This window comes from Corvus kubaryi, unplaced genomic scaffold (genome assembly GCF_017639235.1).
Source record: "Corvus kubaryi isolate FWS band 111438036 unplaced genomic scaffold, C.kubaryi_AGA036_p1.0 37354, whole genome shotgun sequence".
Classification (NCBI taxonomy): Eukaryota; Metazoa; Chordata; class Aves; order Passeriformes; family Corvidae; genus Corvus; species Corvus kubaryi.
In genome coordinates, this window is record NW_024581116.1 from 1,328,706 (window position 1) to 1,353,174 (window position 24,469).

Genomic DNA, 24,469 nt, shown 5'->3' on the forward strand with positions numbered 1-24,469 from the left:
GGATATTAAAGGACAGAATGTAGGGAATGGGATCAGAGCAGCCTGGTCTGGTGGGAGGTGTCCCTGCTCATGAGATGAGCTTTAAGGTCCTTCCCAACCCAAACCATTCTAGGATTCCAGGGATTTCCTGCACTCCAGCCATTTCTGATTTGGATTTCAGACAGAATTATTTAGGCAAACCCCCCCTTTTTGTCCCCAAGGACAATTTTTTCTTTGCTGAGTTTGCTCTTTTTGCGGATGGAAAATTCCTAGCCCGCCTGAGTTGGCAAGGTCTGGTTTTCAGCTAAAGCAGATGCTGATATATGTTTATATCCTGCTCCAACAAAAAGCTGTGGATAAATCTGGAGCTGAAGGCAGGAGGAAGATCCCTTCCCCATTCCAACAGTCCTCATGTTGCCAGTGTGAGGAGTGGAAAAATGTCAATTACAGTTCAGTCTGCAGGAATATGACAGCAAAAATTAATGAAATACAATTCCAACTCTCTCACCTGTCCTACAGGGCACTTCCCTGTAAATTCAGGAAGAATTTCTTCATGGAAAGGGTGGTCAGGCATTGGAAGGGGCTGCCCAGGGAGGTGGTGGAGTCCCCATCTCCGGAGGTGCCCAAGGAATGACTTGACATGGCACTCAGTGCTCTGGTCTGGGTGACGAGGTGGGGACTGGTCACAGGTTGGACTTGATGGTCTCAAAGGTCTTTTCCAACCTTAATGATTCGATGAAATGAAGAAAGATCCAGAAAAGTTGGCCCCTAGCACCCACTGCCTGAGAAATATCATGTGAGAAGGAGTAAATAACCTGCCTTTGCTTCAAGCAGAGGAGTTTAAGAGCAAAGTCTGTAGCCTCATCACACTAAATTACAGCGATTATCAAATATCACTGGATGGAAAATGGAATTCTCCAAAGCCTTTGCCTCTCCCTGGCTTGTAACATGATGCCTTATTCCCCTCCAGCAAAGGCAAGGAATTCTTAAGTTGATTTTTCAGTCCTTCTGTGACTGCTCCGCTCCTGCACAGCTGGGAGAGGCTGGGGAGGCTGTGGGAAAGGTGCTGCCTGTTCCTGGAAGCTCCCAGAAGTTGATAAATGACTTTACAGCTGTGGTAACAGCTCTGTTTTGCACAGGTGGGCAGTTTAGATTTCATTTTAAATGCATCTCAACTTCTCTGCCCTGATGTTTTCCCCCGAGGTCTTCTGACAAAAGTCAGCTTTATTTTAGTGTGAGTTTTGAGGTTAATTGAACAAAGCACTTGGGGGATGAGAGGTTTAGGTCCGTGAGACCTCGCAGAGTTCATGGAATGCATGGATATGTTTTTAGCAGGCTTTTCTCAGGTTGGGTCATTACACTCTTCAAGCCCGATGAAATCCATTGGTTCCCTGGAACATTAGGAATTACAGACTTCCAGTACCTAAAGGGGGCTCCACAGAAGGCTGGAGAGGGACTTTACAAGGGCATGGAGAGATGGGACAAGGGGGAATGGCCTTAAAATGAAAGAAGGGAGATGTAGATGAGATACTGAGGGGGAAACTCTGGGCTGTGAGGGTGGGGAGGCCCTGGCACAGGGTGCCCAGAGAAGCTGTGGCTGCCCCTGGATCCCTGGAGTGTCCAAGGCCAGGTTGAACAGGGCTTGGAGCAGCCTGGGATAGTAGAAGGTGTCCCTGCCCATGGCAGAGGGTGGAACTGGATGGGTTTTAAGGTCTTTTCAAACCCAAACCATTCCGTGATTCCCCACTGAGCAGTTGTGTCTCTATTCCGCATCTCCCAAGTCCCACATTTCACAGGGACTGAGCCCCTGACAGGGAAGATTTGTGTGACATTATCAGATGAAAACCTGAGTCCTCTTCATAAACTATTTATTCTCCAAAGTCTCGCTAACAAATGTGCTCAGTAAAGAGAGTTGGCAAAAGGGTTTTTCACTGGTCACAGGGTTTTCCTTCTCTGCCTTGCTCCTGGCAGACAACAACCCCAGTGAATGGCACCTCCATTTCCCAGTGAACTCTTTTCTGAGTATTCAGTGTTTCAAGGCTGATTCCTGGTGTTCTACAGGTTTCCACCTCTTGGGCAGATGGAGGTGAATCACAGAATATCCCACAAGGAGCACTGAAGTCCAATTCCAAAGGAGGGCGGTGATCTTCCATTGTTCTTTGTGGTGTGCGACAAACTTGGTGTGAGGCTTTGTCTGGATTTTTAAATGGTTGGGTTTTCACGGAGTACATCCCTTATCCCATATTTTGCAACATCAGCTCACCTCGGAGCCCTGAATGGGCTGGTTTCCACATGGGTTTGTGTTGTTCAGAAGACCTCTGGAAAAGCAGGCCACGATTTATTGGACAGGGAAGGCTTGCAGTGAGAGAACCCTCTTCTGCCTGCCTGAGAGTGTTTGATGTGCTGCTCCTGCTTCATCTGGTAACTCATTGTAGTGGTTTGGTCCAAAATACTCATTACTGTTTACCTTCTGTGAGATAAGAATTAGGAGAAAGCAAAGCAGGCACAAAACTTAAAAGAATATAAAGAAGTTTATTAACAGACCTAAAAGAAAGAAAAAAAAATCAGACCACACCTTTGGAACTCTTCTCCTCCCCCCACCTTTCTCCCTTCTCCCACTGACAACGTAAAAAGACAACCCTTGAGATGTTCAGTCAGTTTACCACTTCCATAATAACCTTGTTCAGTTCACTTAGGGAGAGGAGTCTCTCTTGCTCATGCTATGGAGACATCTCCACAAGAAATTCTCTCATGGCTTCAGTATCACAGTGAGACAGCTCTCTGGGTTGGTTCTCTGCTCGCATGTGAGTGTCCCCTCCCACGACTTACGGCTTTTCCCACAACTGCTTTCGAGGGTTCAATCTTGAGCTACTGGGGCACCATTTTAAGGTTGAGTTGTTCAAAAACAAAAGGTTCTCTTCACCCATCTCTGGGAGCATCTTCATCTCTAGGAATAGAGGCCCTCCCCCTTCCCTGGGAGCAAAAGGGTCCTCCTCATCTTCATCTCTAGGACTGTCTCTGGGAGCATCTCTAGGAACAGAGGGCTTCTCATTCCAATTTGGAGCAAGAGTCTGTAGATACAAAAAGGCTGCTAGCAAGGATTTTCTTGGTATTTTCTAAGTCCATGAGAGACTTTTCTCTCTCACAGAAGAGGTAGCAGGGAATGTAAACAACCAAGCCACCTGCAACCTTGAAAAGTCTTGTTTATGGTATAGTAGAAAAATATTTTGACAATGGATGTTTTAGGATTTTAGCCAATCACCCCCAAGGGGTGGCTGATCCTTTGTCCAATTAGACTATGAAGAAAAAAGTCTATAAAGAGTTTGTTAAATAATTAAATAAATCAACCTTGCTGCACAATTCCTGCCTGCTGGATCTTCTCTCCTCCTCCTCCCTATGGCTGCGGGACATGGTGATATACCCTAGGAACCAGGACTGCGGTAATAAGAGTCCTCATCACTTCCATCTCTCCCTGTTCAAACTTCTCATCAAATTACAGCTGCTTCAGCATTTGCTTATTCCAGCACAGGTGCTGTCGCTCACAAGTACAGTTTGAACGCTCCAATCCCCCATGCTTTCATGAAATTACAATGGGTACTCTGATGTATCATAGTCCATCACCACCATAGCTTTACAACAGAATTTCAGCTTCTAAGCATCCCCTCTTTCTCCTCCCTCAGGGTTTCAGCTCTTCCTTCTTTACTTAATGTCAGCAGGCTTCATCTGTTCTGGAGGAAACTTACAGGACTAAAAGGGTTAATCTCACCCGGGCCTTGCAGCTGGAATGTCTATTATCGCTGTTGGTCCCATGATCTTTGCCGGGCAGCGGGGCAGCTTCAGCTGAATCTTCAGCTGCACTGTAGATGGGGGGGTGTAGAGCCAGGCCGCGCCGTCTGTACGTAACAGGGTTGGGGGAGTCTGCGGGTGGAACAGGGCCCATCGGCTCCAGGATGGCTGTGGCCCGGCCCAGGGCCCACTGGGCCCAGAACGGGCCCAACCCAGTTACCTGTCCCAAGGCCGGAAGCAAGAGAGCTTTCCCAGGGTTTGTCCATTCTTAAATGTGGACCACAGAGGCGTGTCAAAATTTTTAAGTGGCTTAAAAAATTGTCAATATTCAAACTAGCCAGTTGATAGGTTCTGTCAAGTCATAGAGGAAGCTGTAAGCACCTCTTTGCAAGAAAATCAGTTCTGGAGCTATGCTAACCCATGACACTCATCCTTGTCATTAGCTGCACTAATTATGCATCTTCTTTCCACAGCCTGCTTGAAATGAATCCCTGTGCAGGAAACTTGCATTGTCAGGGCCAGTAAGGAAGGAGGAAAAATGGATTCTGTTGACACTCCAGACACTGTTAATGAACCCAGTTCTGCACAAGCAGCTGCTGAGGGTTTCTAACATTTCCCTTCTGCCTTTGTTTCTGTTACGGCGGAAGGTTTTTGGCCTTTTATGACCAAGCTGTGAAGGGCAGAAAGATTCCTTGGGTTGTTTCTGCTCAGAGACGTCCATGTAGATTTCCCAATGTGCTATAGGAGCTCCGCTGGAAAACTGGGAAATCATCACAGACTGGTTTGGGTTGAAAGCTCATCCAGTTCCAGCCCATGGGCAGGGACACATTCCTGGTTGCTCAGAGCTCCATCCAACCTGGCCTTTTCAGCGAAAGAGAAGTGGAAGTAATTTTAAATTACAGCACAGCCCCTTGTGAGCTCGGTGCATCCACTCCGAGGTGTGAAATCCCTGCTTAGGAGCAAGGGATAACTGCTGTGTTTTCTTTAGCAGCATCAGGGCCTCTCTGCAGGCAGATGTTCATGAAGGGTAAGACCCCGGGCCTGATTTTTTCCTGAAAAATCCCTCCTTTCCCCCACTGATCTCAAATCATTGTTGTATTTGTGATGCATCCTTCATCCATTCTGTTTGCTGAGATGTGAGGCTGCAAGGCAGTGGATGAATGGGTAATATAGGAAAGCCTTCAGGGAACAAAGGAAGCTTTTTCCTTCCCCAAAACAACAATATATCTGTCTGGGGTCTAGGAGTTCCTCCTGGCTGGTTGCACTGCAGGCTAGGGCTTCTTGAGGATTGTGTAACCCTCAGAACTTTTATCAGTGACTTTTTGTACATTCCCAGGATAAACAACTCATTATTTTATGTCTGTATTGGAGAGGCAACAAGCAAAGGGGAGAAATTGAGGTGCTAAACCTGAAGAGAGGAGGTTTGTGAGCCTCTCTCTCTGCCCTGAGACAGGATCCACTCAACACCCATCTCTGCTGATGGTTCTTACCTAACCCACTCTTAAATCTCTCAGCAGCACAAACTTCTCCCTCCCCAAGTGATCTTTTCCAGGACTTTCTTACAGCTAAAGGTTTGTCCTAAGGACTGATCCCGCTACTATTGGAGCACATGCCTTCAAAATCCACATATTTGGGGGTTTTTGTTGTGTTGGTGCTTTGTCCTGTAAGATTTGCCCCTTCTGCTCTTCACAGGTCTGTTTCCTTCCACTTTTCCCTGTTTTTGGGTCATTTTTGTTGCTGTGGACGGTCCTTAATTGTTCATCATTTCCCTGTAATGCCTGGATGTGACACTCAGTGCCATGGTCTCGTTTACGAGGTGGTGATGGGTCAAAGTTTGGACTCAGTGATCTTGAAGGTCTTTTCCAACCTCAATAATTCTGTGATTGTAAAACCACCATGACAGTGGAAATTAAAATTGCGGATATAAAGGAAACCAGATCCTTTTATCTGCCATCAGTGCATGAGCAGTATTGGGATGTCACCCGAGGGATGATCCTTGCAGGATTGCTGTCTCATGGTCACAAAAAAAAAGTTAATTTTAAGAAAGCAGCAGCACAGAAGCATCTGGGGGGCACTGAGGGTTTGATCCTGGTCCATTATGGTGCAAGATGCCATAAGGTCCCTTTGCACAGGGAAATGTGGCTGCAGCCACTGCTGTCCCCAAGCTGTGAGCAGCCAGTAGGAGCCAAACCTGCTGAAGAGGCTCCTTTCAGGCAGGGATCTCACACCCAGAGTGGAACAGCCTGGTGGAAGATGCCACAAGCAAAGACTTCCCTCCTTCCCAGCCTACCTGGAGGGGGAACACCTGTGTTTTCCCTTTGCCGGAGCTCACAGGGAGGGGAATGATGCCAGGATGTGTTTAAAAACAAGGCATCTGTGGCTCACATAGGGCTTTCAGCCCTCATTAAAAAAAAAAAAAAAAAAAAAAAAGACAAGGCAAATCTAATTGACCCAAAGATCATCAAGCTCGTTCTTTTAATTAAAAAGAATGACTTTGAAATAAAATCTTCCCTTTTCTCCTTCTCCAAGGAGGCAGCAATGCAGTGTGACACAGGTTTGGGTGCAAAAGCGACGCTTTCACTCACAGAGGGAAGATGAGACCTGACTGTGATCAGTGTGGGGTTGTCCTGTGCTGCCAACATGATGTGACACCTCCCTGTGCCCAGCCACAGCCTGTGTCACATCTGCTGGGCATGACGAGTGTCAGGGTCAAACCAGTTCAGCACCACAGGGAGAAGATGTTTTCACATCCTGTGTGGCTGAGCTGTCACTGAGGCTGAGCTCTGTGTCCCTCCTTGGTGACTCTTCGTGGCTGCGGTGGCACATGTGGACACAGCAGGAGATTCTGTCAGGAACCGACACTTTGCTCAGGTTGAGGGACAGAGAACCACGTAAAATCCAGGCAAAATTCCACTTCCTTACTCACCTGACTCTGGGCAGTGGCAAAGGCTTGTAGAAAGATCGTAGGAATACAAACTGGATTCGTAGGCCCCCCTTGCAGTGGGGAAGCTGGAGAGGGGGTTCTCCTTTGGGAATTGTAGTCATAAGACAAGGAGTAAAGGGGTCAAACAGAAAGAGGAGAAATTTAGGTGAGATATATGGAAGGAATTGTTCCCTGTGAGGGCAGGGAGGCCCTAGCTTTCCAGAGAAGCTGTGGCTGCCCCTGGATCCCTGGAAGTGTCCAAGGCCAGGTTGGCAGGGCTTGGAGCAACCTGGGATAGTGGAAGGTGTCCCAGCCTGTGGAAGGGTTGGAACAAGATAAGCTTTAAGGTCCCTTCCCACCCAAACCATTCCAGGATCTAAGAACTGTGGTGGATCCCTGCCCTTCTCAGGTGTAGGTCAGTGGGGCTCTCTAGGTATACTCCAGTGAGGGATCTGATCCAGGGAGTATCTGCTGCCACCTTTCCTGCGTGGTCTGGAAGCCGACAGGGACAGACAGCAAAACGGTCTCCTCAGGAATAAATAAAGTACTGGGATATTCACCTTTCTACGTGCAGGAAGATGAAAAAGCAAAAGCTGGGAGGTGTTTTAGCTCTTCTCTTTCCCACTGTGAACAGTTTAGGACCTGTTTATGGGCAGAAATTAAGCGAGATGGAAAGACCATTATCTGCAGAACACCGTGAAATTCAACAGACTTCAGAAAAGATAGGCAGCATTTCAAACAATGTGTTTAAATGCAAACTCCATGTCAAAGGAGGAGGTTGGTTTACCTTCAGCAGCACCTTCAAATACAAAGTACTGCTCAGAGAGAGGGTAAACATGACTCAAGCACAAGTAATTTTTAAAATAGAGGCTGATAAGCTTGACCACATAAAAATGACTCCATTGTGTGAATAACAATCAAGTGGGTCCAGCAAACAGAAATGACCCGTGCTTCACAAATATCACTGCACTTGGCTCCTTCATGGCTCAATGCTCTCTTACAATAAATGGCCTTGAAAAGCAGCATTTTTATAGAGAGCGGTTCATTTGCTGAGCTCTCTGAGCTCCTCCTCTGCTCCTTGCTGTGCTGAGCTAGGAATTGTTCATCACTCAGAGAACCCAACTCAGAACATAAAAGCAACCCCAGCAAATCAAGCCAAGATCCTCCTAATCCTGCTCCTTTGTTTCCAGCAGCAGCTTTTCCCCCACAGTGCTCTCACAGGCTGTGGGATCTACAGCTGAAGGACTTTCTGAACCAGACACTGTCGCTGCACATCCAGGATATTTAGTCACTCATCATTAATGTTCTTCTCCTCCACAAACTCACCCATGTGCTTTAGAAACTCAGGTAAGCTTGTGCCATCCACACTGGATAATATGCCTGCTCCATCTATAATTTTGTGCCCTCTAATTACACGTAGCTAAGCTGTTACATAACAATCCCAACCTGCCTGCCAAGGGGTGGAATTCATAAGCAGGAGGGGAAAAAAAAAAAAACCTGCTTATAAACACCTCTGTGGCAAGATAATCTTATCTCAAAGCCTTTGTTCTTCAAGATCGCTCAGGAAGTTAATGCTTGTGGTTGTGAAAGATAGATGTGTTTGGAATAAAGTGGGGGAAAAAAGTAATAATGTTGTTTGCTGGAGGTACAGCTCAGCAGAAGGAATCCAGAGGAGAAGGATCTGGAAGCTCTTTGTACAAATGCTGCTGGGAATGAGAAGACTGGTCAGGATCAGTTTAGGTAAAGGAGGACTCGATCAGCTTCTGTCTGAAAAGTTGCTGTGGTCCATCAAATCAACGGGCCATCAAACATGGAACTCTGCTTGCCAGCAGTTTGTCACTTTGTCCTTCAGAGGACAACCCACTGCTCCACACCCTCCCAGAGCTCCCCTGAGAAGGGCAACCACTCACACGCCTCCCCTGTGGGCAGCTCCGTGTGCTGTCAGAAGTCACCTACTCCCTCAGCCAGAAACAGCAGGAGAACCTGGATGGACTTTAAGGTCCCTTCCAACTCTAATAATTCCAAGATTCTATGGCTCTATCCTTGATTTAGGAGTGGGATTCCCACTATCGAGCCCTGCTTCCAAGGCTGCAAAACCCCACCACACCAGGACGCTGCTTGGAGATTTAGAAAGTGTGATGTGGGATCAGATTTAACTCCAAATACTTTGCACAAACTGCTCCAGGCTCTCTAATCCCTCCTGGTTGCTCATTAAGAGCTCCCTTAAGAACTTCCTGTTCCATGCAGCTTTACTGGATGTCTAAGAAATGGGGCAGTGCCTGGGCTGCACCCAAACCGTGATGTGTTTCTGGATTTCTGCAGCTTGGGCCAAGTAAGGCCCCTCTTGAGAGGGATTCTTGGTCAGGAAATTTGCAACTTTGTCGTTGCTGCCTCCATACAGTTTTGGGATGGAAAGGACATTAAAGCTCATTCCGTTCCAACCCTGTGCCGTGGGCAGGGACACCTTCCACTAGCCCAGGTTGCTCCAAGCCCTGTCCAGCCTGGCCTTGGACACTTCCAGGGATCCAGGGGCAGCCACAGCTTTCCTGTCAGGCTACCTGCCAGAGCTGCAGGGGCTTCAAATGAAGAATAATTCCCCAGAAAGGAAAAATGAAAAGGTAGACTTTGCAAGCAAGAAGCACAGCTCCAAAACCTCAGCAGAAATAGCTCTGGAGGACATGGTAAAATGTAGGACTGCATTTTCTTCAGAGAGTTTGTCACCTCACAGGATACATTCCTGTGGCTGAGATCCCAAAATGCTGAACCTGGGTTTATAACCCACCAGACATTCAGCTTCTCTTCATTCAAGAAGAGTGTGCTCATTCCAGTGCTCTTGTCCTCTAGAGAGTTTACCAGTTGTGTCCCCAAACAGCACAAAAAGAAAGGTACCCAATGGAAAGTGCCATCCTATCCCAGTCCAGTATACCTGACATCAAGAGAATTTTCCCTTTCTAAGGCAATTTTATTTTTCCCTTGTAGACTTCAGCAGGATCTGGGTGTCAGCCTCACCCCAGTGGGATCCTTGCTGTGGACATGGAGCTCCACCAACTTCATTCTCTTCGTGGCCTCCTTCTTAAAAAAAAAAGTGTTGATAGGATGAATTTTCTTCTCAGAACAGCTACACCCATCTCCTGCACACAGTCAGCCACCAGGCTCTGTCCTGTGATAGGGTAAAGGCTGCCCAGGAGTTCGAGTGTGGGTGCTGATAGGAGGGTGTATCTCTGTTTTTGAGGCACAGTGCCACAACTGGGCTGTGCAGAGAGCACAATGATTCCTACAGTCCCTGTCCCAAGAAAGAGTCTCTTGGCTGAAAAAATGTTGCTTTCTGCACCTGAGATCAGGCAGGTGGCTCATTCTGCTGGGCTGAAGCCATTTAGGACTTGGAACATTCATAAGACACTGGCCTTGATGGGGAAGGGGGAAATATCTCCTTCTATTGAACTTTTAGGAAACAGTGCAAAACCTAACAGGTCCTGCCCAGCCACTGTGACCTCAGTAAGACTGAGAATGCTAAAAACCAGAGTCTAAGCAAGGGAGAGTGAGTTTTAGCAGCTGGTCATGTAGAACAGCCACTGGAAGGATGCAAAGGCAGCAGAGGAAGTTTGAAACGCAGAGGTGATTTTTAGCAACTGAAAGACCATTTGGGTACTACAGCCCTCTCTGATGCCTGGGCAGTCGAGAGGCAGGTGGTATAGCCTAGGAGAGACGTGAAGATGATGAAGGGCCTGGAGCATCTCCCTGCCCAGGGAAGGCTGAGGGAGCTGGGGCTGCTCAGCCTCAGAGGAGATGCTGAGAGGGACCCTCAGCCCTGGGTGCCCCTGTGTGCAGGGAGGGCTCAGAGCAGGGCCTGGGCTCTGCTCCGAGGCCCAGCAATGGCACCAGAGGAACGGGCAGGAACTGATCCCAGGAAGTTCCACTGGACATGAGGAAGAACCTTCCTGTGCAGAGACCGAGCCCTGAACAGATTGTCCAGAGAGGGTGGGGAGTCTCCCTCATGGGGGATATTCCAGACCTGTCTGGACACAGCCCTGTGCTCTGGAATGGCCCTGCTGGAGCAGGGAGGTGGCACCAGAGGAGCCACCGTGGTCCCTTCCAACCTGACCCATCCTGGGATTCTGGGATTCTGTGACCAGCACTGTGTTGTTGCACCACAGCTCGGCTGGTGAGTGCTGACCAACAGGAGAGCTGGAGAGGGACTTGGGACAAGAGCATGGAGTGGCAGGAAGAGGGAGAATGGCTTCCCACTGCCAGACGGCAGGGTTAGATGAAATATCAGGAAGGAATTCTTGGCTCTGAGGGTGGGGAGGCCCTGGCACAGGTTGCCCAGAGAAAGCTGTAGCTGCCCCATCCCTGGCAGTGTCCAAAGGTTGGACGGGGCTTGGAGCAACCTGGGCTAGTGGAAGGCGTCCCTGCCCATGGCAGGGGGTGGGATGGGATGAGCTTTAAGGTCCCTTCCAACGCTCCAAGTCGCGCTGTCCCCCGTGCCGGGCACCGCCCGCCCTCAGCGCCTCAGGGGCCGCCGCGCCCCGCCCGGGACCGCCGCCCCTCACGGCGCGTGACATCACGCCCGTGTGACGTCACCGCCCAATCCCCTGCCCGGCCGCCGCTGACGTCAGGCCCCAGGGACGGGACGGGGCGGCGGGAGCGCGGCGGGAGCGGGGTGAGCGCGGGGCCGGGGGCTCGGGGGCTGCGGGGCCCTGGGGCTTTGGAGGGCTGGGTTGGGTTGGGTTGGGTTGGGGGGATTTGGGATCGCGGGGCCGCCTCGTTCCCGGCGCGACCGTATGAATGAGGCGGGGGAGGGGCGGCTTCCGCCAGCGCTGCGCGGTCCCCTCGTTTGGGGACGCTTGGCGGAAGCGCCGGGACCGGGGCGGCGGTTCGGTGCTCGTGGCGCTGCTGTGCCTCACCGCAGACTCGCTGCGGGCGGGCGGGTTTTGTTCGTGCGCATCACCCGCACCGACCGCTGGGCTTCATCAGCGGAGGCTGTGCCGGGTGTAGAGCCAGGGAATCAGGGAATGGTTTGGATTGGAACGGACCTCAAAGATCATCCAGCTCCATCCTTTGCCATGGGCAGGAGCATCTCCCATTAGACCAGGTTGCTCCAAACCCTGTCCAGCCTGGCCTTGGACGCTTCCAGGGATCCAGGGGCAGCCACAGCTTCTCTGGGCAACCTGTGCCACGTCCTCAGTCCCTCACAGGGAAGAACTTCCTCTTAAATATTTCGTCTAAACCTACTTTCTTTCAGCTTAAAACCATTCCCCCTTGTCATGTCGCTCCATGCCTTGTCCTAAGTCCCTCTCCAGCTCTCCTGGAGCCCCTTTAGGCACTGGAGGAGGCTCTGAGGTCTCCCTGGAGCCTTTTCTTCTCCAGATGAACACCCCCAGCTCTCCCAGTGTGGCTCCAGAGCAGAGGGGCTCCAGTCCTCAGAGCATCTCCGTGGCCTCCTCTGGATTTGCTCCAGCAGCTCCACGTCCTTCTGCTGTTGGATCCCACATCTGGAGACAGCTCTGCAGGTGGGGTCTCACCTGAGTGGGGCAGAATCCCCCCCTCCCCTGCTGCCTGCTCTGCCCAGGATACATTTGTCTTTCTGGACCAGTCTTCCTTACCCGCTCTGGAAGCGTCATGCTGTTCAGCAGCTGCATAATCTTTTTTTTTTGTTTATTTTTGGCAGCTGAGGTCAGGTTCACCAGCGGGTCCCTCATGGCTCAGGCTGACGTCTCCCCTTGGCGGGCTCCGCGAGGGGCTCCGTGTCATCCCCGGCCGTGCGTCACCCCTGGGACAGGAGCCATGCATGTGTGTCAAGGTTATTTCAGCCAAGCTTGGCCAACAGCTGCTTGCCAGAGAGAATAGCTCCAGCCTGGACACCCTGGCACATCCCATCTGCCAGGGGATGCCAGCAGGGACGCAGCGTCCCAGCTTGGGGAGCTCTCAGAACCAGAGGAGTTGCCAGCAGGGAATGTGCAATGGATTTGGGCTGTCCAGCTATCCAGGCAGCAGTCATTGGGGTTGAGCTGAGAGTATCCCTTCGTTGTTGCAGCTTGAGTGCTCCCAAATGCAGGGATCTGATGGAGTTTCCACATGGCAGCACTTGGGCACCAGAGAGGCTTTCCCATGGCCAGAGTGACTTGTGCTTCATCTTCTGGATGCCCAAGGAAGGTGCTGTCTTTCTCCTCAAGCTCTTGATACAACTGGGAACATTAGAGGAGGTTCCCAATGCATAAGCAAATCTCCAGGTCTGAAGCAGAAGCTGTGGGGTTTGGAGCCAAATGGGAGTTGAGAACTTGGAACTCAGTGCGTTGGTGTGGACCCGAGGATGTGGTTGGGAATCTGCGAGATCCTGTGCCTTGCAGAGTCCCTTAATTTTCTCTGAAAGAAGAAAGTTCTGGGTTCTTTGGTTTAGCTCCATGGAGAGGCATCCCGTGGCATCCCAGCAGCTGTGCAGCCCCCAGAAATCCTGTGGGAACTCTGGGATTTGCTTTGTCCTCTCTCCTCCCTCTCTCCCATTTTCTTTGAAGCTTGCAGTGGGACTTTCCAGACCAAGCCCATGACTTTCTTATCTTTCTTATCACCTTGACATTCTATTAATAACTAATTTACAAGAACTGCTGGTTTCCATCAACATTTTTGACTTTTATGTGAGCAACAGGTGTTGCTGCTTATGTAACACCCTGGAAACCTCGCAGAGGATCAGCAGCTGGCAGTTCACTCACTAAATGTCATTTTATTAATGTTTCTTTTTTTTTTTTCTTTATTCCCTCTTTTCCCTCTCCCTGTGCTTTAATCTTCTTACAAACCCCCAAAATTTCCTGCTATCCGGGGCAGATTATTGCTGTACATTGGAACACGTGTTTGCTTTCTACTAATCCTTTGCACCGCCACTAATTAGTTTAAACTCTGTCCTTCAGCCATGACCCGAGGCTGGCTGGTTCTGGGACTTGGAGGAGCTGCTTGTGCACCTTCAGAGCCCTTTCCCTGCCTATCCCAAATTTCCAGGCATTTCAAAATCAAGCAGGAGGGAACAGTGATATCCCTGGCTGCTGCTGCTCTCACACGCACGGGTTTGTTTTTTTTTTTTTCCTTTTTTTTTTTCCCTAAGGTGTGGGACAACTCCTACTCTTTGCCAGGTTTTGATTGGCTTTCCAAAGAGGCAGTGTCCTATAAATTGCCTTCTCCGCTCTGCTTCTGCCTTATCACCAGCTGAGGGACAGGTGAGTACAGGAGAGGGAAAATCCCAGCAGCAATTCCATTGCCTAATCCTTGAAATTAACATTGGTTATTGATTGAAATTTGTGGGGTGGGGGAAATAACTTCCTCATTTTGCTGACACTTACTAATATCAGTTTGAGTTGAGAAATAAAATCAGGGACTGAGAAACTATTCAGAAGGGGATATGGGAGAGGGGTTTGAAAATATATCATGGAATTATGGAATGGTTTGGGTTGGAAGGGACCTTAAAGCTCATCCTGTTTCATGGGCAAGGACATCTTCCACTATAAATTATATCTATATATTATATAGATAATTTTTTTCTCCTCAATTCCCAACAGAACAGAAGTATTCCTCTTTGGAATAGTAAAAAGGGAAGCCTAAAAAAAAATCTTAGTTACTTTACACCAGATAAATTAATTTTTTTTGTGTGTTCAGAGCTGTTAATAACTCCTGGAAGTTATTTAAGATGGGAAGCTTGGATCTGTTGGGAAACTTGGATCTACCAGAGTGGGCTTCTCTCTCTGAGTTGCTTTTGGAAGTTAATTGCTGTGTTGGGGCTGACTTCAGCTATTTGGGGAAGTGTTTTTAAGGCATAATATTGATTTCTTTATATATCTGTGCATTTATGGCAACTTTAGTAGCCAGTCATGCCTGGCTTTTTCCCGCTTTGTATTTGAAATAGAAATAAATGTCATCAGTGGAGGGTTTTGCAGCAGTTCTGCTGCCTGGCTGTTTCAGTGCCTGCTGTAAAATGCATTTACTGTTCTGAGTCAGACCTGTGAGTAAATTCTCAGCTTAAGCCTTTGTGGTTTCACTCCAGGTGCATTTCAAAATACCAGTCCAGTCATTGGAAAACCAAATTGAGTCACAGCCAACTTTTGTTTGTGCTTTGCAGAGCTCAAAATGCCTTTTCAGGTACTTGGAGTGGAAATTTTTTGTCACACAGACCAGTGAGCCTCTCTCGATGCAGGAACATTTTATTTTTCCTTGCTGAAATAGGAAGGGATTATCATGAGAGCTGGGTGCCTGGGTCTGTGTCCAGATGGAATTTGAATATTTCCAGGGATAGAGACTCCCGTCACCTCTCTAGGAATCTGAGACTGAGTCTTTTTGACCAGTTTAAATGTAGTTTTTTAATAATGCACTTTTTATGGGGCTGTCTTATTAGACAATAAGTAGTTTAGCAAATCTGTATTTAAGTAGAAAAACTCCCTCAAGTACCAGAAAATTCTCAGCCAGGTGAGCTGAGAGGTGAAAGGAAGACCTGCATTAATCACTTGTTTGCTTTTCTCTGTAACCGGAATTCATCTGCAGCAATTTCTTGTGCTGAGTTTCCTTCTGCCTGACTCTCCTTTTTAGAATATATGCCCCAGGAAAGGATTTGACAGGGTAATCTCATCAGGCAAGTTTGAAATATGCTTTCAGCTGGGAATTTACGTATTCTACATCCTTGGGAAAGAGTTAAAAGTTGCTCAGAGGGAATAACAAAAAAATAAATGATTCAGCCTTGAGAATTATAATTGAGAGAAGTAAATTTGCACCACGGAAATGACCAGTTGTGGCTGCAGCTGTGATTTATTTGGGGTACTTTGCATTTCCTTCCCTGGTATGAAAAATTTGGAGACAAAGAATCCAAACTTGAATGCAGCACAGAGTAACTTATAGTTTTGTGAAATAAGTAGGACATTTTCCTGAGGCCTGGCTAAACCCTGCCACTCCTCTGTTTCCTTTCTGTCCATCCTGAGTGTTCAGTTGGAGTAAATCTCCCTTTTCTCCGGGAGATTTCCTGCTGCCCCTGTTGGCTCAGCTGCTCTTGCTGATGCAATCCTGAGGAGTTTTGCTTATTCACAGCAGCCTGCAAAACTTTCACTCCAAACGTGGCATCACAGCAGCTTTGTTTTATTCTGTATTTATGCTTAGAATCACAGTTTTGAGGGATTTTTTTAAAAGAGGTTTCAACTCGAGCTTTACAGTTTTCTCCCTGTCCATTTTCCTGGGCTGTGGATATCTTCCTGAGCTCACTCCAGGGAATACATTACCTCTGCTCATGTTACATCCCAGGCTGCTTGCAGCCCTTGCTTGGCACAATCCCCCAGCCCTCGGATGGCATCAAATTCCTCTGGATTCCTGCAAAGTTTCATGGGGGAGCATTTAAAAAACCATTTAACGGGGTTGAATCGCTCGTGACTCATCTTTTCTGTCTCTCTCCTCGAAGCACATCTGAAGGGGGAAGATGCCAATCGTCAGGAACCTGAGCAGAGCTGCCAGCCAGCTGCTGCAGAGCTCTGGCTGTGGCGTTTCTCTCGTGCCCGTCCGGGCCATCGGGGTGTCCCCACGCCAGGTGGCCTCCGACGCCAGCTTCCACTCGGTGACGTTCTCCGAGTCGGATCATCCCCGGGTGCTCATCACAGGTCAGCATTCCTGTCCCAGCTGGGTTCCTGCTTCTCAGCTGAGCCCCCCACTGCTCTCCTCCCTCCCCAAAGAGCACAATTCTGGCAGCAGAACTGCCCAAAATATCCTGGAATTGGGATGATCTTTCCCATCGGGCAGTGAGATCAGGGTCCCATGTGAACTTTCCTGTTTTCATTCCAGAGCTCTTCTAAAACCAGTTGCTTGAGAAAAAAATGTAAAAGCTTCCTGGCTCGCTGAGAAAATTATACTAATTCCTGTTGTGGTACAGATAATAATGAAATTCTGTATTGTGACCCCCCTTTTCCTCTGATTTTTGTCTCTTAGGTGGTCTTGGTCAGCTTGGGGTGGGACTTGCAAAGCTGCTGAGGTAGGTCACCATTCCCTGGCTTGCTGTGAGTGAGGAATTCCAGCTTTAGCCATCACTGATGGGAGCAATAGTTGTCTGGAAAGTTGTTTATAAAAGAAATCCTATTTTTCAAATGCTGTTTTTGCCTCTTGTCTTTGTAAATTACTTTAATGGTTGGACTTGATGATCTTAAAGGTCTTTTCTATGATTCTTAATGATTCTATAATTTAATTTTCACCATCATTTTATTTGTCCCTCCTGTGCTTGCTGTGGGTTCCTGACGTCCTTCCTGCGTGTCCACTGGTCATGATTCCCAAAATAGCAGGATTTTGTCTAAGGGACTGTGTGCTGAGTTGTTTGCTTCCAGTTAAATGGGAGTATTCAGAGTCTGAACCCTCAGAGTTTTCCTTCTTTTTCCTTCTCCTCTTCCCCCTCCTCAAGCACAGTTGCCTCCTTTTTTTATGATATCTTCTCAAGAAGTGTGAAATGCTCCAAGAGCTCTCCCTGATCCGTGTCCTTGTCCATATCCAGCTCAGCTCCAGGGGATCATTTGCTCCCAGTCTTTGCTGGAGGGGGTTTGGACCAAGACCAAAAGTGAGCAGACTCACTGCACTCAACACTGTTGCAGTTTGAATATTTTCTACCATCTCTATGATATATTTTTAAATTATTCAAATGATGGGAGGCCAGACTGTGCTCCAGTGCCCCCAGACTTTCTCTCCCCAACAGCCTTGTGTTGATTAGCACAAGGTCACAATTTCTCTCTTTTATTTTGCTTTGTTGATATAAAAGTAGCTGCAGTTACAACGAGCCCAGTGGCTTTTTGTTGTCTGCAGGGGAGTAAATTATCCCTGGGTAGAATTTTCAGTAAGCCAAGGGTAGGAAAGTCTCTTTTCCTAACATGTTTTCACTTTGTGAAAAATTTCTCCATCCTTATGCAGACCTTGACTGCTACTAGAAGTATTTTATGCTTTGGCATTTAAAGGATTGTTGGGGTTTTTTTTTGTTTAGTGCAATAACTGATTTTATTGTGGAAATTATTGTTCCTCCGCTATCGCTCCTGCAAAACAAAATAGCAACTGATGGATTATCTCAAAAAGCTGTGGACTCACTGTTCCATGTGGGTATTTTTACACAGGAAACGCTTTGGAAAGAACAACGTGATCTTGTCTGACATTAGAAAGCCTGCAGATAATGTTTTTTACAGTGGTAAGTGACTGGGGAAGCACACGGAAAAAAAAAAGTCTTGGCTTTACCTCTGATGTTCCTAAACTAATTATCAAAGTGATAAGTGGATTACACTGACAAGCTGCTGTTCAAACCTTCTGCATAATGCCTCCCTGCTGTGAAATCTTGCCAAGATGTTGGTTTCTTCTATTATTCCCTTTTCCTAAAGATTTCTCTTTGAATTTTTGCACTGCTGCTTCGCCACTTTGCTGACCTGAGTAGCTACTTGAGGCACGTTGTGCTCCTGCTGTCAAAAGAGGTGCTTTTATTCTTTTGGAGGGAGGAAGCTGGAAAAGAAACTTGTGCTTTGTTTTTACCTGCTCAGGGAATTTTAATATGAGATGGATATGGAGTAGGATTTAAGATTCTTTGATTTTCACTGGAAACTTGCTAAAATTTTTCCTCACCGTTGCTGTTTAGTGATGTGTTTAGGCGGTAGAAACAGCAGCCTGAGCTTCATGCAGAACCTTTCCTTCCATCCATTCCTGACAGCCAATTTCCCAGTGCTTCCTTCTCCTCCAGGTCCTTTTATCTTTGTGGATATCTTGGACTACAAGAACCTGCGGGAGATCGTGGTGAACAACCGGATCACGTGGCTGTTCCACTACAGCGCCCTGCTCAGCGCCGTGGGAGAGGCCAACGTGCCCTTGGCCAGAGCTGTCAATATCACTGGTATGTGCTGGGTTTTGAGAGCTTAAAGATGTGTGAGGGGAGGTTTGGGTTGGATACCAGGGAAAGGTTCTTCCCCCAGAGGGTGCTGGGGCACTGGAGCAGCTCCTCAGGGAATGGGCACAGCCCCAAGGCTGCCAGAGCTCCAGGAGCGTTTGGACACCGCTCTCAGGGATACACAGGGTGGGATTGTTGGGGTGTCTGTGCTGGGCCAGGAGCTGGACTGGATGATCCTGATTGGTCCCTTCCAGCTCAGGATACTTTATAATTCCCACAATGGCTTGAGAAATATTCTGGTAAATCCTGTTGGGTTTTTTTTCCCAGGTTTACACAATGTTCTGGATATTGCAGCTGAGCATAATTTGAGGCTCTTTGTTCCAAGCACTATTGGAGCCTTTGGACCCACCTCTCCTCGAGATCCAACTCCTGATCTCTGCATTCAGAGACCAAGGACAATCTATGGAGTCTCCAAGGTCCACGCTGAGCTCATGGGAGAAGTGAGAATTTTTTATTTTATTCATGTCCTGAAAGTTCTGGGAGAATTTCACTGGCACAGGTTGCCCAGAGAAGCTGTGGCTGTTCCTTCCCTGGAAGTGTCCAAGGCCAGGTTGGACAGGGTTTGGAGCAACCTGGGCTAGTGGAAGGTGTCCCTGCCCTTGGCAGGGGTTGGAATGTTCTTTAAGGTCTCTTCCAACCCAAGCCATTCCATGATTCCGTGATTGGAAGTTAATCACTTTTGTAAGATTCCTCCAGTGGATCATTCTTTTCCCCATTTTTCCTTCCTTCAGACTTTAGTACTCAGCAGTATTCTGAGGCAGCTCTGAAGGTCAAATATCTTTTGAGTTTTGTTGGGAAAAGCACAAAGCATGGGAAGGTGGCAAACAGCTGCCTCCAGTGTCATTTCTTTCCCTGTTTTTTATGGCTTTGGCCTCTCTGCCTTGCCTGCCAACGTGAATGGCACTGCAGAAAGGACAGTGCACAACGCCTTGTGACAGCAGGTACACAGTGATGACTCTTGCTCTTCCTCTCCAAAAAAAGACTTTAAAGCCAAAGCCAGGTGAGCCTGCACATGCTCAACTTCTCTTGTGGCTTTCTAGTTATTTATAAACAACATTTTTAAAGCTGATAGTTTTATACGGTTTCCTCACGTAGGTCTGAGGACTGTATTACCCCGGCAAGTCTCACAAACTTGGGAATGTGCAGTTTCTGAGCAGCAGTTAGAGCTGCTTGAGTAACCAATGCATGGCAAACATCCATATTTGCTGATGTGGGTGTGAGCTAGAAAAGGGCAAGCAGGGACATCAGCTGCCAGGCAGGGAATGGGGATTGCTCAGTGATTCCTTTCCTTTCATCCCTGTCCTGGGACAGCTGAAGGGTCATCCTGTGGCAGATTTTTCCTGTGAAATCAGTGTGTGTGTGACCAACTCTTGGTGTGTAACTCTGTGTTTCTCCCCTCCCTCCCCAGTACTACCACTACCGCTATGGCCTGGACTTCCGCTGCCTCAGGTATCCCGGGATTATCTCTGCTGACTCCCAGCCTGGGGGGGGAACAACTGGTGAGTGACTGGTGTGTGACAGGAGAGCTGGGGAGGACTTTTCATGAGGATGTGGAGTGCCAGGACAAGGGGGAATGGTTTCCCACTGCCAGAGGGCAGGGTTAGATGGGATATTGGGAAGGAATTGTTCCCTGTGAGGGTGGGGAGGCCCTGGCACAGGGTGCCCAGAGAAGCTGTGGCTGCTCCTGGATCCCTGGCAGTGTCCGAGGCCAGGCTGAGGGGCTTGGACCAAGCTGGGATGGTGGGTGGCATCCCTTCCCATGGCAGGGAATTGAAACTGGATGGTCTTTAAGCTCCCTTCCAACCCAAACCCCTCTGTGATTTTATGATGAATATCACCACATTGTAGACTTCAGGAGACTTTGGAGTTGGTCTGAGGTTTGTTGACTGTCATGAAGGGCACAACACACATCATACACATCCATTATTCTCTCCCCCAGATTATGCTGTCAAGATTTTCCACGATGCCATAAAGACTGGCAAGTTCAAGTGTTACCTGAGGCCGGACACCCGGCTGCCCATGATGTACATCGACGACTGCCTGAAGGCCACGCTGGAGGTCATGGAGGCCCCTGCAGAATCCCTGACCATGAGGACCTACAACATCAGTGCCATGAGCTTTACTCCTGAGGAACTGGCCCAGGAGGTGCAGAAGTACGTCCCTGAGCTCCAGATGACCTACAACGTGGATCAAGTCAGGCAGGCCATAGGTTAGTATCTTCCCTGGCAGCAGGTAAGAAAAAACATCATCAAGGGCAAAATAAAGTCTCTTTTCCTTTTAGGCACTTACAAATTGCTCCTGTGCAGTTCAAGCCCTATGGTTCAGCTTTAGTAGTGATGAAACATATCAAAGTTCAGAGAGATTTTTCCTAAACCTCACCTTTCTTGGTTCTTTTTCTTTTTTTTCCCTGCAGCTGACAGCTGGCCCATGAACTTTGACGACAGCAACGCCCGCAGGGATTGGGGTTGGAAACATGATTATGACCTCCCTGAGCTGGTGACCACGATGTTTAGCTACCTTGGCTCTGACTCCAGGATTGCCCAAGCTAACTGAAATGCTTTCAGATGTTTCCAGATTTCCACAGAGGACCAGGAAGAAATGGCTGAATTTTAGTTTCTAATTTTCTGAGTCTTAGAGCATGTCAGTTACTAATTTTCGTAAGTAGCGACAGAGTTGGGCAGAAACGTCCTGTAGCTGGAATGTCCTTTAGATAAACAGCATCACTGGGTGCTGTCCCCAAACACAGCATTGCTGACAAACATAGAATTCTCGAACTTTCACACTTAGGAAAAAAAAACACACAAAAAAAGAAAGCACTTACTCCTGGCTGATGGCTCTCCAATCATTCCTGCCTCTTCCTTGGCAAACAATGTGGGATGGCATTGTCCAACCTGGCATTTCAGGCGTATCCCAAAAAGTTAGCAGTAGGTTTTGCATTTTCCTGGTGGAGGATGTCAGGTTGTAGGAAGATAAGATCCTTTCTACTCTTGGCTTACAAAAGAGGCATCAGAAGAGCTGTTTCATGTTTCCAAATTGCAGGGAGTCGTTGCAATTCCAGTTTGAAATCAAACTTTGGTCGATAGCTCCTATTTATATCTCTCTTAGTGCTGTCTCAGCATACACTTTTCTATACATAGGGCATACAGAGTAGCATTCTTATGATTCTGCTTATAAATGTGAAGTGGAATAGGACTTGAATTCTCATGATGCTTTAAAAAACAGCAGGGTTTACAAGCAAAGCTTTGTCCTGTTCTCTGCAAGTGCTGCTGCCTTCAGTGCAACCTCGGAGGGAGAGCTGAAATCCGAAGAGCTGTTCCATGGATGTGAGTCGGGGTGGGATTTCAGGGGGGCCAAGCCCACCTGGGGTTTTTAGCAGTACTTTTGTTTCTCTCAGCTGTTCGGTGTCCCTGCATGGTGACAGATTGCCTGGAACAAGTTTTAAAGGTGGGCTGAGGATGGAGCCTTACGGTAGAGTCAGGTCAGCCTTGGAAATCTTTCCTGTTCACCCCATTTTGCCACGTGCACTGTGTTTGTAGATGCTGTTTGTGTATAACTCATACCCTTTTATTCTTCAGAGAGGGATCCAGAAGCTGAAACCATCTTCTAGCTACAGCTAAGGGCTGTTCTGCTTGTTGAGTTTCATGCACAGGAGATTCTGGGATGAACAAGGGAGTTTTAGTAGATGCGTGAGAGGAAGAGATGTCAGTTCAAAAGCTACTTAGGAGACTTCAGGAAATGACAAGGTGGAGAGACAGGAAAGTCACTGTAGGTAAAATACCAGTTTCCATGGATGTGAGCCTGAGCTGTCAGCTACTCTAGCTGAGAAACAGCCTCTGTGAGCTTTGGATTTTATTTTTTTTTTCAAAGAAAAAATATCTTTCATTTTCAAAATGACTGGAAATTCCCTACAGGAAGCTCCCCTTTTTTTTTTTTTTTTTGTCTTGTATACTCCAGTAGTGTGTGTAGGTAAACACATTCAAGTATTTTTGTTGGGTTTTTTTTTTTTTTTGTTGCCTACAACTTGTTTGCTCTGTTTTCTGTGACAGTGCTTTGGTGGTTGTGAGTCTGTTGCGTTCTCTGTAACCCTGCCATGATCAGATTTTCGTCTCTTTGTGCAGGAGTCCTCCTGCAGGGAATATGTTTCCTCACAAAAGTAACCTTCCAATGAAGATTCTGTGGTGAAACTCAGTTATTTGAAACATTTGTTACACTTGTATCTCTTGGTTTTGTACGTATTTTATCGTTTCATCTGTGGGCAAAGTAGGAATTTCCCAGGTATTTAAGCTCAAGGGTCGTGGCTGTTACTGAAACATTTTTATATTGTTTACATTGCTGAAAAGACAAGTTGTTAAACTTTGGCCACTGTTGTAACTCTCATGTAGCTCAAGTGTAATTTTTGGCCCAATGGGCCAGCGAAGTCAGCCCTCCCTTCACACCCTGCGAGGAGAGACTGGCTGGGCTTTGTCCTCTGCCCTGCCCAAAAGGATGGATCCAGACTGGATTATCTCCCAGGGACCTGGAGCCAGCAGATGAAGGGCTGGAAAGGAGCTGCAGTGTCTTTTCCACTCCTCAGTGCCTCTGTTCCCACCCTCAGGAAGTGTAAAGTAAAGAGTTGTTGATGGGTCTCACTCCCATTTCCTTCCATCACTCAAAGCCCTGGGGTCTGACCCCCTCTCCCTCATTCCCAGCTCCAGTTTAATTGGACTCAACAAGAGTGAGGAGCAGGAACGTTCTTTTTTTCTGGAAAACACTGTCCTTGGTGGTGGAATTACACACAAGCCTTGGAACGGGTGTCACAGCAAAAGGTGAAATTCAAACCTGTGGCATTTTGAACACAATTTTGGTTTTCCTGCCGTGATGTTGGCTGGCTTCATTTAGGAGCAGCCTTTTAAGCAACTTAATTATTTTTAAATCTGAAATAAACCATGTTCCAATAGAGAGTGGTCTGGAGGAAACTGGTGACAATCAGGGAATGTCATTAAATGTGTCTGCGAGGTCTCAGTCCTGTTTGAAATTCTCATTTTCAATCTGACCAATGATCTGTATATTTTTTTCCCCCCATGTCTTTCACATTAACTTCTCCTGTAATGATGTCATGATTTTTTTTCTGTATTAAATCAACTTGATGTGGTACAAAATATTTACCTTTTGCTTCCATTTTAAAGTTCGACTTCTGGGCAGAGACTTCCCTCACGACACTTGAGCACTGTGGCTGATAAATTACCTATTCAGGAAAAAAATATTAAAAAAAAAAAAGTTGTTAAGAATATTTTTTCAACTATTTTAAGTTGTGGGTGATGCCTACTTTAATAAAATCCTATGCAGATGGATCCTGGGTTTGTCATCCTTGATTGGAGCAGTGCTGGGGGATCCTGGTCAGGGCTGGGGGTCCAGGTCAGCACTGATTGATCCAAGAGAGCTGGAGAGGGACTTTGGACAAAGGATGGACGGACAGGACACAGGGAATGGCTTCAAACTGCCAGAGGGCAGGGATGGATGGGATACTGGGAAGCAATTCCTCCCTGTGAGGGTGGGGAGGCCTTGTTGGGTCCCTGTTTCTCTGTCTCAGCAGGTCCTGTCTCCAGCTGTTGCACAACCTGTGATGGGTCAGCAGGAGAAGCTTGGGTGAGAAGAGCACGCTCCTCCTAACTCCCCACAGCCCCACCCTGCCTCTTTAATCCATGGATAAACCCTGCAGGTGAAACGAGGCCTTTCCCTCCTCCCACACCTCGCCTTTCTAATGAGGGGAACCTCTGGTGGAGGGAACGTTCCTCTTGACCACGACTGAGTGGCCAACGTGGCCATCGTGCTGCGGGAGGTGCTGCAGCACCGTGCTCTTCCCAGCTGCTTCCCTTTGAGCCTTG

General features: G+C 47.8%; 1 protein-coding gene across 1 annotated transcript; it reads left to right on the forward strand.

Moving 5' to 3' along the window:
* Positions 1-12,110: 12,110 nt before the first annotated feature.
* Positions 12,111-23,935, forward strand: LOC121666818 (L-threonine 3-dehydrogenase, mitochondrial-like). The gene is made up of 10 exons (XM_042032777.1): positions 12,111-12,198; positions 13,782-13,893; positions 16,110-16,305; positions 16,631-16,673; positions 17,791-17,861; positions 18,402-18,551; positions 18,873-19,045; positions 20,014-20,104; positions 20,545-20,814; positions 21,019-23,935. Exons 3-10 carry the CDS (start codon positions 16,128-16,130, stop codon positions 21,156-21,158), a joined length of 1,116 nt encoding a protein of 371 aa, XP_041888711.1. The 5' UTR covers positions 12,111-12,198; positions 13,782-13,893; positions 16,110-16,127; the 3' UTR covers positions 21,159-23,935.
* Positions 23,936-24,469: the final 534 nt, after the last annotated feature.